The 19391-nt window shown below is 50.7% G+C and overlaps 2 protein-coding genes across 6 annotated transcripts in view; one reads left to right on the top strand and one right to left on the bottom strand.

Moving 5' to 3' along the window:
- The window catches only part of LOC149359652 (trithorax group protein osa-like), a 168749-nt gene extending 160052 nt beyond the window's left edge, over positions 1 to 8697 (top strand). For all 5 annotated transcript variants that reach the window (XM_089571794.1, XM_089571795.1, XM_089571797.1 and 2 more), the window contains 2 exons: positions 1495 to 1790; positions 5091 to 8697. In XM_089571794.1, coding sequence (XP_089427920.1) covers positions 1495 to 1790; positions 5091 to 7280 — 2486 coding nt within the window. In that variant the 3' untranslated portion in view covers positions 7281 to 8697. The remainder of the gene's footprint in view (positions 1 to 1494; positions 1791 to 5090) is intronic.
- A 2617-nt stretch (positions 8698 to 11314) lies between these two features.
- On the bottom strand, positions 11315 to 18491 carry LOC149359651 (uncharacterized). The gene is made up of 4 exons (XM_089567719.1): positions 18449 to 18491; positions 17907 to 18189; positions 13037 to 13046; positions 11315 to 11875 (listed from the first exon to the last, which is right to left on the bottom strand). Exons 1-4 carry the CDS (start codon positions 18489 to 18491, stop codon positions 11384 to 11386), a joined length of 828 nt encoding a protein of 275 aa, XP_089423845.1. The 3' UTR covers positions 11315 to 11383.
- Positions 18492 to 19391: the final 900 nt, after the last annotated feature.

Raw genomic sequence — 19391 nt, 5'->3', positions numbered from 1 at the left:
CCAACTCTGCAGATCCGCCGAACCTCCTACGTATCAGTAATCCGGTTATCTCATTCTTGTATCCTTAAGTTTTAAAATAAACCTGTTTTCATAATTCGAAAAGAATCCGGCCACTTCTTGCTAACAGGACTGTTATGTGGTGATGGACACTTGAGTCTTTTTTTTTTTTTTCTGGGAATTTCTTCTTTGTAGATATCTTTTTTTTTTTCATGCTATGCAAGACTGGGATGGAGAAGCTTGTGTTTCTTGGTGAATTTGTATTTGCAGCTCCTCTCCACTGCCTCAGGGTATTTGTTTGGGGTGATCTAACAAATATGTCGCCAAAAGAAAAAGAATAGTGGTGCGAGTCCTTTGGTTCATTTTCTTCTGAGCTCCGTGTGTGCACTGATTTGAGTATGGTTTGAGCTGAAATTTTACTGTACTTGCGCACCTTATGCTCTGTTGAGCCCCCAAGAGATATAGCATCCGTTGGGGGGTTTGGGAACCAGAGTTGCTGCTTTGCTAGCTGCATTGCAAGGTGCTTCAGGTACAGCGGAATCTTGATTATACGATTTTAAGGGGCTGCTTGAAACTGTCACGTAATCCAGTGGTCGTATAATCGAAAATATCGCACAAGTGACACATTCGCGTAATAAACGTATCTGCTACTCTCTGGCTTTCAAAAATTCAGTACAGTTACTTTCCCTGCACGTTATAAGAGCACCCCATTTCATTTGAAAGAATTAGTTCTGAGACCGTGCACAGCCAGGCTTTTCGGCCAGGCGGCTTCCCAATGCCTTCATCGTTGAAGTGCGCGGAAAAACGGGCCGGGCAAGCCGCCTCGCACTGATGGCCACGAGTCGCAGGCGCGGAGTCGTTGCCAGAGCTGTCATTGCAGGCCATCGCACGCTCGGTTGCACGTTGCGTGGGCATCTCCACCTTGGTTTCTGTCTGGAAACAACTTGGTTGACGTCACGTCTGCCAGTAAAGTGCTTCACGAGCGTGCGTCTCGTTCCGGACGGTTCTCGCTGGCTGTCATATGAAGCAAGGCGTACATATTGTTCCGTCGTGTAACTGAGGCTTTTAATGCATTATCCCTATGGGAGATTTGCCATTCCCGCGCCAATTCGTCATAAAATGCGGGTCGTCTCATGAACGGGGGATGCATAATCGGGGTTCCACTGTTGTAGGGTGTTCCGTAAGTGTACAGGAAATGTCACACGTTGAGAAATTGTACAAGTGTAGCCAAATGCAAATGACTTCAGTATATTTCATTTGTATTCCTTTTTTTTTTTCACAGATGTGGATGGTGTGAGGTGCCGCGCTGACTTTGGTTTGAGAAAATCCTGTCTTTCAGGGCTTTGTGTGCAATTTAAGCGGAAGTGAGTGCTTGAATGCCAATTTGCATGCACGCCGCGAGGATTGTGAAGGCTGCGACAGTTCTGGTCAGCACTGCAGTGGCGTTGTGGCTCCTGCCCCCTGACAGTCTCTCTCTTTGTGGTGCTCTGTCTGCAGGCTGGGGCCGTGGTGGAGCAGAGAGTCAGTACCGCGGTTACCCAGGCAACGCTTACCCCCCCCACTCGGGGGCCCCCCCTGAGCGATGGGAGGGGCCCCGAATCGGAGATGGAGCACCCCCTACGGGGGCCTGGGGCATGTCAAGGGGAGCGCCGCCAGCACAGGGGGAGCCCTACCCAGCTCCCCAGGGGCCCATACTGGGCGCAGGGGGACCCCAGGTGAATGCCATGGGACACCACAAGATGGCGGTCGCCTACCCTAGGGACCGGGCCTACCCGCCTGCCGGAAAGATGCCGGTGCGTTCTCTCTCTCTCTCACTCCCACGCAGGTTGTTACCTACGTTACTGGTGCGTGTCTGCTCAGTTTGGCTCTACGGCATGTTCCCGGGGCTTTGCTTCTGCAGCATACACTGCAATTACCCGGCGATCACCATGCTCTTGCTGGACCTTTGTTGTAACAAAACTTCATGCTGGGCTAGTTGGTGGGACATAGTTGAAACTTGGTTCAGCGCAAAAGACGAGCACAAAGAAAGGAAACGACACACACAGTGCTCCGTGTGTGTCGTTTCCTTTCTTTGTGTTCGTCTTTTGCGCTGAACCAAGTTTCAGTTATGGACCTTTGTTGGTCAGTGGATGCCTGTGAACCCATACCTGGTCTCTGCATCAAAGTTTACTGGACCTACAACGTGGTGGCCCAGTATGAAAGAGGACCTGCTACCATTATTCACTTTCAGTACTCCCACTCCGTGCACCATTCCTACTGCTTCCTACTGCTGTGGACTACCAACCCTGGTACAGCAGAACCCCGTTCATACGTTTTTCACCGGACCGGGGAAAAAAAACGTAACAGCCGGGAAAACGCAACAGTGAGGAAAGCACCGAAAATTAATGAAAACAGAGCAGCTTTGACTTGAAACAATTTATTTCTGCAAATTGACCCTAGGACTTTAAAAAATCGAGAATGGTGGATTGCAGTTTCTTTTCGCTCGCTGGAAAGAACAACGCGTTTCGCAATAGCAAAGGCCACATTGCTGTCGGCGTCGCTTTGCGGTGCGGCCACACCGCACGCAGCAGTGCTGTGCAGTTCACGCGCTCACTGCAGTCCACGCTGAAGCGACGTTGTGCACAGCGTCAAGCACTGAAATGTTCATAGGCTGCTCGCCGCGCTGCTCCGCGTAGGCCGCTCTGACTGCCTGTCGACTGCGTTTATTACGTCCAGCTTTTCCTCAAGGGGAAGCGCCTTCCGCTTATGCAACGCTATCACGCCATCAAAGCATGATAAAGATGTTGTTGCGACTGACAGAAGGATGAAAAGGAAATTGCCCGGGCCTGCCTACTGGCTCCAGCCGAGCCACCGCCGCTGCCAAGAGCAGAGAGTTAAAAGATCAGAGGAAAGAGAAAAAGAAAAGAAAGCCGCGCGCCGCAACAACAACCAAACAACAACCGCGTCTGCTGAGAAAACAGATAAGCGACCGTAGCCGCGCGCCTTCTGGTCACCACCTCCCACGATAAAGATCGCGGCATTCGGCGTTCGCGAGGCAGATAGCGATCTAGTGGCGGCCTCTCCAACTCGCGTGCGGCTTCTTGCAGCCAGTTCCGTAGCCAAGCCTGGCCAAGACTTGTCAAAAATCAAAATGGCGGTTGGCGCTCATTGCCCGGGCGGGTTCGGGGAGCCCAGTTGCGACGTATCATGCGAGATCGTTTCCTCGGCTACGATGTAACAGCGGGGTTCCCAATACATTGGATCCTATGGAAGCTATGCCGGGACCCGAAGAAAACGACGTAACAGCCGGGAAAACGAAGCAGTGAGGAACGTAACAGCGGGGTTCTACTGTACTACCGACCATCCGTGACTGGCGCATAAGACTATAACGTATTCACTCACGTAATTTGCGCCCTAAGCTTAAAACTTCAACGAGGGGGTGCACAAATTATGCAGAAATTTTTGGAGACACATTTTAAAAAGAAGAAACAAAACTGCATATTACAGTGTATTGCTGTTTATAAGTCAACTCCTCAACTCGAGCCCCTTGTTGGCGAGAAACGTCACCACTTCTTTTGTGAAAGGCTCTCACCAACTAGCTGTGCTCCATAGACGCAGGAAGGACCACATTTGCCGATACATATCACATTTGGCTGATATATGCCCCATAGTTCAAAGCCGCCTTCCATCGTGTGACCCACTAGGCCTAAATTCTTGATGCCCCGCTGATGCGCGAAAATGTGCCACCCAGTATGAGAACTTCGCAAAGCCAATGGTGACTCGGGGATACTGTGGGGAGAGCGCGCCACGAAAGTCCTCCTTGTGGTTGTCATCTATATTGTGACCAGTCTACTTACTGCGAACAAGAGAAGCTAGAATCTGGTGACGACATGCTTGTTCCCCCATCTGGTGAAACAAGCCAGTGCGTCAAGGGCCGGTGGCTCCGGTGCCAACATGTTCAGTCTTCGATGGGAAGAGCCGCAACGCTGGCGTCTTTTCTAAGGATTTCAAGAGGGAGCGATGAGGGGCCAGCAGGGCTTGTGCCCTGCTCAGTTTTATGTTTTGTGATCATTTCGTAAGCAGTATCAATCATATTTCAATCAGTGTTTCTGGTTTCAAATAATGCTCATGGCAAAATGCCTCTGTGCTTTATTTGACCCAAAAATTGACTCTAGCTAAGGCTTGGATGGTGCGGAACATTTTTTGCGGGCGAAAACTGGCCGCCACTGCTACAACCCCTGTACCCGCATGCAGAGCATTGGTGTGATCTTTGTGAAAGGCTGTCACCAGTTAGCGCTCAGCAAAGACAGCGTCTTTACAAAACCTGTACACCATAGACGCCAAAATGATCATGTTTACTGGTACGAATTTCGCTAACTAAAAGCAGCCTTTTATTGCACGATGTACTAGCTCTAAAAGCACGGTGTTGATCTCGCGTTGATCATGATGCGCGAAAGCTACAGCTTTGGGCGAAGATTTTCCTCATAGCAAGTAAAATGTGCCTTGGCAGGCCATGCTCTTTGTGCTCAGAGTGCTTTGCGCCAGTCTTCGACAGCTGTTGGCAGTGGGTGTTGCATGGAGCGAATAATGCACGCTATGTCACCTTGTGCACATCTAGTTGTCTTCTCAAGGGCTTGTAGCCGCCGCGGTGGCTCAGTGGTTATGGTGCTCGGCTGCTGACCCGAAAGTTGCGGGTTCGATCCCGGCCGCGGCGGTTGAATTTCTTTGGAGGTGAAATTCTAGAGGCCCGTGTACTGTGCGATGTCAGTGCACGTTAAAGAACCCCAGGTGGTCCAAATTTCCGGAGCCCTCCACTACGGCGTCCCCCATAGCCTGAGCCGCTTTGGGACGTTAAACCCCATAAACCGAACTAAACCAAACCATCAAGGGCTTGTAAAATAAGAGCACCCTTTTTATGCTTAAATGTGTTAGCAAGACAGTACTGAAATCTCGTTAGGATTTGCAAATGAATGAAGCGAGCATTCATTGGTTCTTTCCGGCACGTGCTCACGTGTGCTCAGACCCTGTTGTGGCTTCTGATTGTAATGCATCCTTCTTTTTGCTCTATGCTCGTGAAGGCGTCACAGTGAGCCCCACCATGTCTTTGCTTGCAGCCGGGCGGCCCCTATGGGTCGGCACCACCGTCGCGCAAGGAGGTGGTCTTCCCGCCGGACAGTGTGGAGGCGGTTCTGCCCGTCGCTGCCAAGCGTCGGCGGCTCTACGCCAAGGACGTGAGCCCCCTGGAGGCGTGGCGCCTCATGATGTGCCTCAAGTCGGGCCTGCTCGCCGAGAGCACCTGGGCCCTGGATGTGTTGTCCGTGCTGCTGTACGACGACTCGACCGTGCTCTACTTTGGGCTGTCCCACCTGCCGGGCCTGCTCGAGACACTCATGGAGCACTTCCGCCGGTGTCTGTCGCTCGTCTTCGACACCCCGGACGACCTAGAGCTCGGCTATGAGTCCAAGGCCGAGAAGGAGGAGGCATCGCCGGAACCGGAGCGGCCCTGGTACCTTCTGGACCAGGACGCCCCCGCAAAAGACCCACTCGAGGGCCTCATCGTGCCTACTCAGATAGACATCTGCGATCGCACATCCGTGCTTTCGGGGCCCAGTTTCACCTGGAGGACACGGTGCGGCAAGACAGTGCGTTCTCGGCCCGATGATGAAGGTTCGTTGCATGTCGTTGATGGGGAGAAGCGCTGGGATGTGCATGAGGGCTTTACAGCTTCACCCGAGCATTGGCAGCTAGGTGGCGGAGAGATCACGGCGCACATCCAAACGTGCTTTGAGAGCGACACGAACAACGTGCGTTTTGTGCGTCTCATGACACCCTCGAAGAAGAATGTTGAGCCCAAGGCCAATCCCCAGCCGCTGAAGGTGGTGATTAATCAGGGCGAGTGCCACTCGAAGCTGTCGGAGCTGCTAGCGATGCAGAAGGCAGCTAACTGCAGGAGAGATCCCGTGGTGCTGATCGAGGACATCCGATCCAAGATAAAGCTAGACGCTGGCAGGGTGGACCATATCAAGCAGGAGGTCAAGGAGGAACGGCCCCCGAATGACAGGAAACGAGAGGAAGAGAAGGAGGAAGCTTCCAGGAAGGTTGAGGAGGACAAGCCGGACACAAAGGAGGAGGCAGTCCAGGAGACCAAGCCGGAGGAGAAGCCCGAGGCTACGGAGGCTGTCGAGACCAGTGAGAGTGAGGAGGTGGTGCTCAGCAAAGAAAGTGATACTAGTGAGTGTCGGACCGAGGAGAAGGTGTTTCCGCGCCTGCGGGAGGAGCGGCCGCGCAAGCGGCCTCACCCGGAGGCGCTGGAGGAGGAGGCGTACTGTCGAGACGAACCTTCGCTGTGTGTGGTGTCTGAGGCCCGCGAGGCACTGGGCCGCCGGTGTGTGTGCATCTCCACGATACTGCGTAACTTGTCGTTTGTGCCGGGCAACGACGCGGAAATGTCCAAACACGCGGGTCTGCTGGTGCTGCTGGGGCGGCTGCTGCTGCTGCGGCACTGGCACTCGCCGCGGCGGAGCGCACCCCGGCCAGAGGAGGGCCTGCCTGAAGACCACTGCAGCTCGCTGGTGGCGGAGCGCGAGTGGTGGTGGGACTGGCTGCAGGCGCTGCGCGAGAACACGCTGGTCTGCCTGGCCAACATGGCGGGGCAGCTGGCCCTGGCGCCCTTCCCCGAGGAGATCTCGCTGCCCCTGCTGGATGGGCTGCTGCACTGGGCGACGTGCGGGTCGGCGTGCGCGCGGGACCCGCTGCCGCACAGCACGCTGAGCCCCCAGCGGCTGGCCCTCGAGGCCCTGTGCAAGCTGTCGGTGCAGGAGTCCAACGTGGACCTGCTGCTGGCCACGCCGCCCTGGAGCCGCACCGAGGCCCTGCTGGGCCAGCTGGCCCGGTGGCTGGGCCGCGGCCAGGACCAGGTGCTGCGCGAGCTGGCCCTGGTGCTGCTCTCCAACGTGGCGCCGGCGGGCAGCGGGGCGGCCCGCGCCGTGGCCCTGCAGGGGCCCTGCCTGGCCCACCTGCTGGCCTTCGTCGAGCAGGCCGAGCAGAGCGCCCTCCAGGTGGCCAACTCGCAGGGCGTGGCCGCACTGCGCGACAACCCCGAGCTGATGGGCACCACGCTGGACATGGTGCGCCGCGCGGCCGCCACCCTGCGCTGCCTCGCCCGGGTGCCCGACAACCGGCCGCTGTTCCTGCAGCTGCAGCCGCGCCTGCTCGCCCTGGTCATGTCCCAGATCCTGGACCAGGGCGTGGCCGCCATCCTGGCCGATGTGCTCTTCGAGTGCTCCCAGCAGCCGCCCTCCTAGGATCCCCCTCCCCCCAAACACCCCCGCTATTTATTATGGTTTCGACGACCTCTGCTGTAGATAGGCCCCGACCTGGGTTGACGACACCCCTCCCCTAGCTCGTGGACTCTGTGGGCCCGAGGGGAGCACCCTCTCCCGTTTGTGATGATAAAAAAAAAAAAAACTTGTACAGACGTGCTGCTCTCTCGCCCACCTCCCCCCCTCTCGTTGTCCCCCGCCCTCTCCGCTGCCTGCCCGGCACCGTGCGCACACACAGCTCTCCCCCAGGGGAAGGAGGGGGCAGCCGCTCAGTGGAAGAAGGGGGGTGGTGGCAGGCTGTGGGTCCCACTTGGCCTGGGACGGACAGACGTACAAACGGACTGGCTCGTGTTGTCGATCTGATGATTCTGTGTGTAGGGTCTCTTTTTTGCGAGTGCAGCAAGCAGCAACATCATCCTGTTTTTCTCGTTTTTTTTTCCTCTCTCGTCATTTGATATGGTATGACATGCGTGTGTGTGTGTGTGCGTGTATGCGTGTGTGCCCGAGCTTTATACGATGTAAATGTCCAACAAAATGAGAATGAGCTGCAAATAAATGTACAGGTGAGAATTCTCTCTTTTCCCCCCATGAAGAAAACTGATCCCTCGGGGTTCATGGCACTCTTTTGAAGAAGCTCCAAGAGAATGGCGGCTGTGTAATTTTTTTTTTGTTTCTTTGCGGTAGAGGTTGGTGCTTGGCATTTTGAGCAGTCCTTTGTTTTACTTTGTTTTAGGTAACTCTGTCCCCCCCCCGGTAAATAAATTCCTACTGTTTACTTGCAACGTGTTGTATTTACTAGTCAAACCAATCATTGCCACAAAGCTAGTAATGTTGAGTTTTTTTTTTCTTCTCGAATGATGTGGGGGAGCGGACGACTTGTTTTAGGGTCCTCCTGTGCTTAAATTTTGCTCTCTAGGAGAGTCTGCCATAGTTTTTGCATTTGGAGGGCACAGGGGAGTACAGTTATAGAAGGGAGCTGCTTTTTTTTTCTTTTATATTCTTCATCCTGCCTTCGGGCAGCCATCGTTGGCCCCTGTCACGCTTTGTCTTTTTTTTTTTTCTCCATGTTCGCTCGCTCTCGTCTCCATTCATTCCTAGAGTGCCGCGCACGGTGGCAAGAACAAAAGCACAATGGTACTTACGCCAAAAATCCAAAGTGAGGATGGCCACAGGACTTGACTGTCATGTTTATTTTTTTTTTTTAGAATCTTTTTTTTTTTTTTTCTGCGAGAGGCGAGAACTGGGAGGGCTGAAAGGACAGCTTTGTCTGCAATGCAGAGTTTTTGTACTTCTGTGTCCAGAGTATTCCAGGGCTTGGTCAAGTTTTTCTTTATTGTGGGGATGAAGTTGTACAAAATGTATGGAAAACTTGTAAAATAAAAATGACTTCAAAAATGTGCTTGCAGCCTGTGTGTGTCCTTTATCTATGCTCTGCTCACTATTAGCCCGTATGGGGTGTGGAAAGAGCCTTCGTGCACTGTTAGCTTACACTTCTGTTCGATAGTTAGAGGGTAGACTTCTCGGTTTTCACTGTGAAAAAATTTGGTGGACCTTTGCAGTGTTTATTTCAGAATGCTTTTTTTTCTTCGGTGAATATATTTCACGAATGAATTACTGACATTTCTTGGTCGTTTAACGTGGCAATCCTGTAAGGTGAAAAGTCACTTAGTCGATCTCTGCTTTTGTCTCAACAGGAACAGTTCATTTGCCAGTAATTAGCGTGTAAATGGTAGTACTCGGAGCTGTGCTTTTAGAAGGAATTTATATTGTGAGAAAAAAAATGCAAGCTAAATGAGAAAGCTGGCAGGCAGAAAGTTGTGCTTCCTGGTCTCCAGAGGCGTACAAGCTAGCATACCTTGTACCTCAAATCTTAACTGCGCTGCTTATAGACTGCTTACAGTGCACAGTTGTTCCATTTTATACCAGATGGCGCCACATGCGCGTTCTGAACATGGCGCCATTACTGGCCTTGTAAGTCACCAGCGTGTACGCCTCGATGCAGTAGTGGAAATATTGCAGGTGTATGTCGAGTGTGTTTTGTTGCGACAGAGAGTTAAAGGTTAAAGAGTTAATGCCAATGTTGGCACCCGTTCACCATGCACCCTTTCCGAACGGCGAACGCAACAAACAAGTTCGCCAGCGCTAGGTAGCCAATATAGAAAGGTTTCGATCTTGGAATATCTGCGAGGGTAAGTGTACAACACAGCCGCATGAAGAAGCTGTTCAGACACCGAAACCGTCACTTTGTGCTTTCAGTTGCTGTGCTCTGTGTGGAGACCCCATAGCTCGTAAGTCAAGGTGTGCGGCCATTAGTAAAAGGAGCGCCCGAGGCTGAATTAGGAATGAAAAAAAAAAGACTTTAACTCCTACATACTGCTACTGTTTATTATGCACTGCACAGCCGTGCGAGGGGATCGGCGCTTACCGTCGGTCCATTATTACACGCCGTCTTTCTGCTACTGTTGAACTTCACTCTAAGTAGCGCAGTTTTAGTGGACCATATCGGAATAAAGCATTTACTTTATGGCTGCTGTGCTGGGTGGTTGTCCCTTGCAGTCCATGCGAGACAGTCACTTAAAGTGACTCCACACGCTCAGAGTGAAACTGATTAATTACAACCGAGACCTCGAGCATTTCCATGTCCGCATACCGAGCGTGGAGCGTACCACAATTTTATATGTGAGACTGGCGTAATTGTGAAATTTGTGTAGTATGAACACGTTGCCATGCGTGCGTTATAACAATTATATCGCGGTATCTTTCGAAACGATTGCACGCCAGCATGATAGATAGTCAACCTTTGAGTGTATTTATTTTTGTCGCCTTTCTGTGTGTAACAAACCAGTAGAAAATATTTGAGCTTTCATAAGCACCATTAACAGGTTGTAAAGAAATGCATGCGATGTGCATGTGAGTGTTTTGCAGCAGTATCTGCATGCATGTACTCAATAGGACAACGACCTGTGCGGCCGCAGAAGCATTAAACATTGCCTTTCGATATAATAATAAAAAAAACCTTTAGCAAAGCCTTCATGAAGCACATGCAAAACAAGCATTCAGGCGAGCCATCCGTTGGTTCGAAGAGGCGGAGAGCTCAACGGCTCTTTGCTACATGAAGCCCGATCACGTTTTCAAGCCTGAAGTGATGAAATTCTGGTTCTCACGTGTCCTTCGGAGCTTTGGCCAAACCATAGTGTCGTCTTCCAACTCCTTTACAATCGTATCAGCAGAAACACTGCCTGTCGGAACCGAACCTTCAGATGCAGCAGCCTTCGCGATGAGGCGCACGCCGAGGAGTCAGGAGGTGCGTGATCACGTGATCAAAGATGCCAGCCCCCATGATATGGTGCTGTAAAGCGTCTATTGAACAAACCAGCATTGCATCGTGCCCTTGGCTTCCCTTTTGAGGTAGTTTTCAACTTCAAATAACTCGTATTCCACAGCCAACAAGCTACGACTTGCATGCGAAGACTATGTATGGCTTCTTAAGAAGCCATGTATATCTTTCATTTTAAATAAGCCATAGCCTAACTTAGCCATAGCCAAGATTGGTGCGCGATCTCTGAGTGGAGGTAGTGTGGAATGGAGCACCCTTTTGCATCCATGCCTGTTGGAAAGGCTTGTCTTCTGATGTGGACCTGTATGGGTACAAGGGCTCCTGCGCCGAGGGGCGATCAAAGAGATCTTTCTCGAGTTCGTGACCTGCCTCGTTCCGAGGGTGGCTGCTGTGACGTAGCATGTCCGCAGTGCTGCTTTGAAGAATGAATGAACAATGTATTCAGAGGGAAGCTGTTTCTTGCATGCTGAAGAAATGCATTGCAGGTGCCATTGTGTGATCGGCTACAAACTTAAATCAGTCCGTTCGTTCAAGCTAGTGGCAAACGCAGGGAAAGACACAAAAAGCAAACACAATCGGTTGTATTCTCACGGAAGCTTTATATTACTGGGGCGCCCACTGACGCCCGCCGGTTGTCACGAGATAACAGGCAATAAAACATTGCATTACAGTAGTACAGTTTAGCTGTAGGGGGAGCGCACGTAGAAATGAGGGCGTCAACGGGATGCACTGTGCCCAAATAGCCTCCTCAGTCCAGGATGGAGTCAACTGCAGCGGCGACGTGCCCGCCGGCCGTCGAGGCTTTTGCGGCAGTGGCGTCTTCCACGGTGTTGCTTGCCATGGCGTCGGCGTTGTTGGTGCTGGTCCCGGCAGTTGTTTCGCTAGTGGCTGCTGTGGCGGGCCGCGCGGGATGCAGAGGCTCGGCCGTCGTCGCGGGTTGATCGGCGGTGACGTTGGGGCCGGCCTTCTGCTCGCCCCGCAGCCCGGGGCGGCTGGGCCCTGCGAACAACATGTGTCCCAGCACGGCCAAGAGCAGCAGCGTGCAGAGCACCATCAGGGCCAAGCACACGGCCTTCATGGGGTTCCCCGTGGTGCGCAGCGCCCTCCACTTGCGCTTGTCCCGGCGCGTCAGCTTGTGCAGCGCTTCTGGCTCGGCCGCCGCCGGCTTGGGTTCCTCCTCCCTGCGTTCACCATGGACCAAAGAGCTCTGTGCTGAATACCACACCCGCATGCACTCACACTATACGTCTTCAGTAAGAGTGGTGACAGTTATAGTGGACTAATAAGATTTGGATACTTTCCTAACCTTAGCCGCCGCGGTGGCTCAGTGGTTATGGTGCTCGGCTGCTGACCCCAAAGACGCGGGTTCGATCCCGGCCGCGGCGGTTGAATTTCTTTGGAGGAGAAATTCTAGAGGCCCGTGTACTGTGCGATGTCAGTGCACGTTAAAGAACCCCAGGTGGTCGAAATTTCCGGAGCCCTCCACTACGGCGTCTCTCATAGCCTGAGTCGCTTTGGGACGTTAAACCCCATAAACCAACCAACCATTTCCTAACCCTAGCGGCGCATGCCACTGTCGCTTGGGTATTCGCGCGAAATTTCGCCTCCATCGAGCTCAGCCTCTGTGCGGACCAGAATCATGGTGTACTAACCTCTAAGGGCCTCATGTAACGCCGTCAAACGGATACAGTAACGGCTGCTAAACCTGAAGCTTACAGCATTCCAAATGATGCCGTAGAATATGCCTCCAAGAGGAAACAGATATCTCATAACGACACTTTTCGTTGAAGCATGTAGCTGCCGGTTTGGTGTGGGCCGCTATGACCTCTATTTCCGCCGCTACAATTAGAATTAACGGAATTATCTTAGCTATACTGGCATGCGCCACTGGCTCCAAATGGCGGCCGTTTATTAAACGTTTATTAACGCAGAAAAGCAGCATTATCAAGAACCACAGTGCGCGCGGCTGTGGTCTTTTTCTCGACTGAAATTTGTCGCCTGAGTATCTTTGTACGACTAATTTCAGCGATGCCTCTCCCTAATTGTGTTCGTCTGATTTATCTTGCACATGTTTCTGTGCGAACGGATTTTCTGATTGTAGGCCACCTTGGCGGAGGGTTTCCTTTCTCGGATGTATTCTAAAAAACACGCTGTCATCATCATGCGGTCATCAGAAATTCGACTCCTCGGCAAATATATTTATGTTCGCTTGAAAGTCGTATCTAGGCATCACATTTATAGCCGGAAATACCGCAGTTCTAGAGCGCATTGAGAGAGGGCGTCAGCATTTTTTTATAGGGGACTTTCCAGCCTATCTGTAAGAGTGCACGCAGCAAAAAAAAAAAAAAGAATGTGCGTCTCGTAAAGCAATCAGTACCTCTGCGACGTTAACACAATTTACAGTCGTGAAACTTAAAAAGGTTCGAAAAAAGAGTGCAACTGTACGTATACCCAACTGTATGGGTGTGGCAGCAATACTTTGCACGGATTTCGGAAGGTGCAAGAGTGGCAGTTATAGAAAGGAAAACGCAACCTTAACGGTGGAAATTCTATTACAACGTCGAGGAAGCCCGTACCTCTCCAGACAGCTATATGGCGGACTTGGGTCTTGCCCAAGTCCTCTGTTATGTTAATCCCCCATCGCCTTCTGATATGATTGGCCGGTTCAATAAAAGGCGGAGAGAACGTGTCGAAGGAAGCGCGGCGGCTCGCAAAGCGCCAGTGTGGTGTCCAGAGATGCCATCAGTCGTTGCGTACTTGTTATTCGTTACACGCCTGAAGGCCGTACATTTATCAAGAAGCCGGTCGCATATTCTGTCCTAAGTAATGCCGTGCGTACTACGTGTGCTAACGAGTGCTACAATTTCGCGCGGCTGTCAAATCCTTAGTCGGTGTTAGTCCATTTATACCACTGGCCTGCCTTATTGGCGGAAAGCTTCATCGTTCCTTTAGAGGCGATAGTCTGTGCTGGGGGTGCGTGCTTCAGTGCATCCTTAACTTTTATAGGTCGACACTTGAGAGCATCAGAAAAAACAGCGAAGGGCAAAAAGAAAGAAGAATTAGTTGGCGGCTCCGTTCTCGTAGGGAGTGTAAGAGACTTCACGAAGGCTCTGAAAGGATGCCCATTCCTCCAACGTTTCGCTTACTCGCTGTAGTGCACGAAGCTCTATGCGACCTAATGGGGCAGACTACACTGCTACACTACACATACACTAGTCGGTGCAATAGCTGTCGACTAGTGTACGTACACTAAGCATTGCACTCAGTGGAATTTTAAAGGTGTGGGGCGCTTTAGCGCTGAACGATGGGTGGATGGATGGATGCATGGATGGATGGATAGGAGCGCCCCCTTTGAAACGGGGTGGTGGCAATTGCCACCATGGTCAGCTGTTCTTTCTTTATTTTGTTGTTTGCTGTGTTGGCGATTCTCATTAAGATTCGCCATCATCTTTACCTACGGTTTCCTACAATTCTAACCTTATGCCACATCTCTGCTTTTCAGCCACCAATCCTCCAATCGCTTTTTGGTAACTTCCACTGCAGATTTATTTACATGACCATTGTTATCTTTAAACCCTAGGGCCTCAGAAAGAGTGACTGTGCCTGCATCGACCTCCGGATGGATATCATCACATTTGATTATGAGGTGTTCAATTGTTTCCACAGATCTACACACACTGCACATGTGTGTGCACTGCACTTCTTCGCTAAATTTCTTTTTGTAGCTGCGCGTTCTAAGACACCCTGACCGAGCTTCAAAAAGTAGGGCACTGCCTCTTGAGTTATCATAGAAAAATTCTTTCCTGATCTGCCTTTTCCAGTATCGATATAGTTCTACACTATGTTTCTTTTCCATTGAATTCATCCAATTTTTAACTTCCGCGTTTTTCACCTGTCGTTTAATGCTCTTTCTTTCTCCGTCCTCATGAGCGGCATACTTACTGATTATTTTTCTAGTTCTTTTCCGCCAATGTGAGTCAACGCTCTTTCTGTATAAATATTTAAATACCTTAGCTGCCCACCTGTTATCGTCCAATTTCCTCAGGCGTTCTTCATATAGTACTTTACTCTTAGCTTCGCGTGCTTCGAACGATGCCCAGCCCATATCCCCTTGTACTGCCTCGTTTGTGGTTTTGCCGTGGGCACCTAGTGCTAATCTTCCAACAGCTCTCTGATTTACGTCTAATCTCGACTGAACTTCTGCCCTTAAGTACAGAACCGCATTGCCGAAAGTAAGTCCCGGCACCATTATTCCTTTCCAAATACCTCTTAGTACTTCATATTTGTTGTACCCCCATAATGCCCTATGTTTCATTATCCCGGCGTCTCTTCGTCCTTTTGCCCTAAGAGCCTGTTCGTGCTTTTCCGTGTATATCTGCCCTTCGTTTAGCCATATCTCGAGTTCTTTGTATTCGGCCACTTTGGGTATTTCGTGGCCTTGTATTGTAAGCACCTGATCAGTTGTATTGTTGAAAATTATCACACCTGATTTAGTTCCGCTAAAGCTGAATCCTAGAGCGTCTCCTTCGTCTCCACAACAATTAACCAAAGTTTGTAAATCTTCCTGGCTATCTGCTAACAGTACAATATCGTCCGCATACATTAAACCCGGGAGTCGCTGCTCAACTACATTTCCACCTAATCTGTACGACAGATTAAAACCTAGATTACTTTCTTGTAGCTTTCTTTCCATATTTATCACGTAAAGCATGAACAGCAGCGGCGATAGAGGACAACCTTGCCTTAATCCTTTGTGCACCCCCCAGTTGTGGTACTTTCTTTCCCTTCCCATGTAATTTCAACTTCATTATCTCGGTAGATTTCCTGTAGAAAATCAATTACCTCATGACCGACGCCTAAATCTTTCAATATGCCCCACAGGAGTTCCCTGTTCACGTTATCGTATACGCACCGCTTATGTCCAGAAAGGCTAGAAAACAGAGGTCTGTTTTCCTCCTTAGCTATTTCTATGCATTGGGTAAGCACGAACAGGCTATCATCTAACCGCCTACCCCTTCTGAACCCATTCTGAAGTTCTCCGACTATCCGATTACCTTCTACCCATTACTGCATTTTTAATTTCACCGCCTGCATTGCCAGCCTGTACCACGGCCGGACTCGAGGGGGGAGCGCGCTAGAGCGAGCGCGCCCCCCTCTAGACCGGCCGTGCCTGTACGTAACAGATGTTATCGTGATCGGACGGAAGGATTTTATGTTCATCTTATCTCCTTTCCCTTTATAAATCCAATTCATTTTACTCTGTCTCCAGCTGTGCGGAATTTGCTGATTTGTTATGACTGTCTCCAATGCTTTTATCAGCGCTTCCTTGCTTCTTGGGTCAAGTTCATTAATCAGCTTAAATGGAATTTCGTCTATCCCTGCGGATGTGGTTTTAGGAATATTCGCTTCCGCCTTTTCCCAGTTAAGACTAGTCAGTTCTAAGCTGTTCTCTATTGTGCTGTCCTGTGTTGCCGCCTCACTTGGGGAGATTACCCTATTGTCGTTGCTGAAAGACGCAGCTATAACTGACGTAATGTAGTTCACAGCATCGTCTCCCTCTAAACATGTTCCCTCAGCATCTATAATCTGTTCCTGCGTTCTTCGATTTGTTTTTGCCAACCAGCTTATATGGTTCCAGAATTTTCTTGGGCCCCCTTTATTTGCCTCGCGAACTTCAGCCAGCGGAGACTGCTTCATTTTAGCCTGGACTAGGACCTGAACTTGCTATTTTTTTTCTCGATAAGATTCCCATTTTTCGCCTATTCTGTGTTCCCTTGAGGCCACCCGTCGTTGTTCGATGACCTCCTTAATTTCCATATTCCACCAGCTTCGTGGCTTCCTCTTTCCTCTCCAGCGGTTTACTCCTCTCACTTGTTTCATTTTTGTAGCCATGAGCAGTTCTAGCTGACTATAATCCCACTTTTACATGGGGCGTTTCTCGATTACTTCTTCTATATCGGCTGATATTAGCGCTATTTGTTCATCGTTTAATTTTGCGTTGTCTTTTTGACTTCGCTGCATTTCTCTTTTGACTAGGGCTCCCAACTGTAGACTAATACGTTTATGATCACTTCCTAGGCTGTACTTCCCCTCTTAGTCTATTTCCAATATTACGAGCTTGCTATAGATGCCCTGCGACATTAGACAGTAATCAATGGTTGTTTGCCTGCTACGGGATTCCCACGTGATTTGTCCCTCACATTTAGTTTCTCTATTGACAATAACTAGGTTGTGCCGCTCACCCAAGTCTAGCATTAACTTCCCGTTACAATCTGTGTATCCATCCAGATCCTCGATGTGGCCGTTCATGTCTCCAAGCAAAATAATATCTACACACTCTCCAATCTGCTTTATATCGTCATTGAGACACTTAACTAGATCCTTGTTTTCTTGCCTGCATTTGTCCCCGGTCCCTAAATAAACTACCCCTAGCAATGTCCTTTTGCCAGCAATTGTACCTGATACCTAGACATGTTCTTTGCAAGTTGATTCTATTCTTTGCCAATTTGTTCCTTGATGTATCAGCATACCTACTCCTCCTCCCTTCTTCTCCGTTGTTGTTCTGTTGCACCCTTCCCAGACATAGCCATCGATTAAAGGTGGATCTTCTAGATCCCTCAGATGTGTCTCGCATAGAGCGTACACACCTACTGCTTCGTCCTTTAACTGCTGATCTATTTCTAGCTATTTCGCTCTCTTTCTACCCCCTTGCATGTTTATGTAACTAATCCTGGCGTTAAATTTCTTTTTCGTAGTTTTCTTTCTGGGCCTCCTAGTGGCCACTTTGTTGGGCTCAGCCGCCATTGTTACATTTACTACATCACTTCTACGTACTCCTACGCCCTGAGCCACCGTGGACTCCCTAAAAAACCTACCGCTCGGCCTCCCAGGCGCCAGCCTATCTCTTCTCCTACCCTTCCACTGAAATGGATGCCATCTCGTCCAAAGTCTCTGCCCAAACCTGCTCTGTGCACTTCCTTGTTTATGTCTACCACCTCAAAGCCTTTCTCGAGACCTAACTGCCTTATCTCTCGATTCCATGGTAGAGAGAGGGTGCGGTAGATGGTCCTTGGCGATCACAAAATGAACAAGGGAGGGGAAAACCTCAGTTTGCTAGAGCCAACGTTTCGACAAGGGGACTTGTCTTCGTCTGGGAAACTGAGGCTCTAGCAAACTGAGGTTTTCCCCTCCCTTGTTCATTTTGTGATTATCTCTCGATTAAGATTCGCTGAACGATGTCTGCGCACAGCGCCCTCGCTCGGAGCCTTCACCTCTGATTGGGTGTCTGCGGTGACTCGTCCATGTCGGTGGATGGCTCCCCCTTGGCCTGCGCGTCGCTGCTCCTCGCCAGCATGGCGAGGGAGCCGAGGGTGGCGGCCGCCGAGGCGGCAGCGTAGGCCGCCGTGGACGCCGCCGTAGTGGCTACACCGATGGCCGCCCTGACCGGCAGGGCTGCCTTCGTCACTGCGTCCGGGGCGGGTGACGACGGATGGCTGGGTGGCGATGGCTTGAGCGCTGAACGCAGCTGGGGCGCCTCGGCGCTGGGAACATCGGCTGTGCCAGGTAGCAGCGAACGACGAGAAAGTGGAGAGGCAGGTGATAAGAGTATTGACTTCTTACGGCCCTTGCGCCTTCCGTTCACGCTAGGTTAAACAAGCCAAAGAATGAGCACACGAACACGGCAATGTAGAACTTCGTAGTAAATGACGGGTGAAAGCGGCGTTTCTCTTCGGTAAGAAACACGCAAAACGGAGTACCACCCGTTAGACCATCCAGCATGCCGAACGAAGTGTGGTGATTGCTGAGGGGTTACCTTTCTCTGGGTCTGCGACCGGGGTGCTAGAGGGCTCTGCCATGTCTCAACACGCCGCTCAGAGGTTGTCACGAACCGTTAGATTGCTTGAACCAGCAGGCGGACGAGGCGAAGTGAGGAAGCACACCTCGCAGATACCCAATAAGACATCTTCTTCCTCTTCTTCCGTCAGGGAACATAACCTGGTTTGGTTTATGGGGTTTAGCGTCCCAAAGCGACTCAGGCTATGAGAGACGCCGTAGTGAAGGGCTCCGGAAATTTCGACCACCTGGGGTTCTTTAACGTGCACTGACATCGCACAGTACACGGACCTCTAGAATTTCTCCTCCAAAGAAATTCAACCGCCGCGGCCGGGATCGAACCGGCGTCTTCCGGGTCAGCAGCCGAGCACCATAACCACTGAGCCACCGCGGCGGCTGAGCAGCAATGAAACCAAATAAGCTGTAACAAAGCATTGAAGATCTCGTAAAAAGAACACCGCTAATAACTTTCGAATACCGAAATGAAGGATAAGTGCAAAGAAGTCGCTGTCTAAACAACAAAAAAAATGAAAACACAAGACAACTTAAGAAACTGTCGGCCAGTGCAATATGTCAGTTTCCTTCTTTCCTCTCCTGTGGCCTTTTTCCGAAAGAAGCCTACAAGGCTAGATTCTTCCTGTCAAAAAAGAAGGCAGCCTTTCTCGCTGTCCTTTCGCAATAAGCTGCCGCACAGAAGAAGGTCCAAGGAGCGAAACATTTTACTGAAGAGAACGAATAAAGCGCGGAGACAGATGTCTAAAAGTGATGCGGCAGTATTCCCCAGAGAATGGTGTCTGAATGATTCCTCTGTGTACTCGTGAACGGCACGGCATGCAGTCTGTCCGTTTTCTCGAGAACTACATATTCAGGGGCTTCTTAACTTGGTCTTTCTACGCTTCGTAATTAGTAGCTGCAAACTATGA

This window comes from Amblyomma mixtum, chromosome 2, assembly GCF_055824585.1.
Source record: "Amblyomma mixtum isolate Tamu chromosome 2, ASM5582458v1, whole genome shotgun sequence".
NCBI lineage: Eukaryota > Metazoa > Arthropoda > Arachnida > Ixodida > Ixodidae > Amblyomma > Amblyomma mixtum.
Note: the sequence above shows the minus strand (reverse complement) of the source record. Positions and strands in the feature narration are given on the sequence as shown.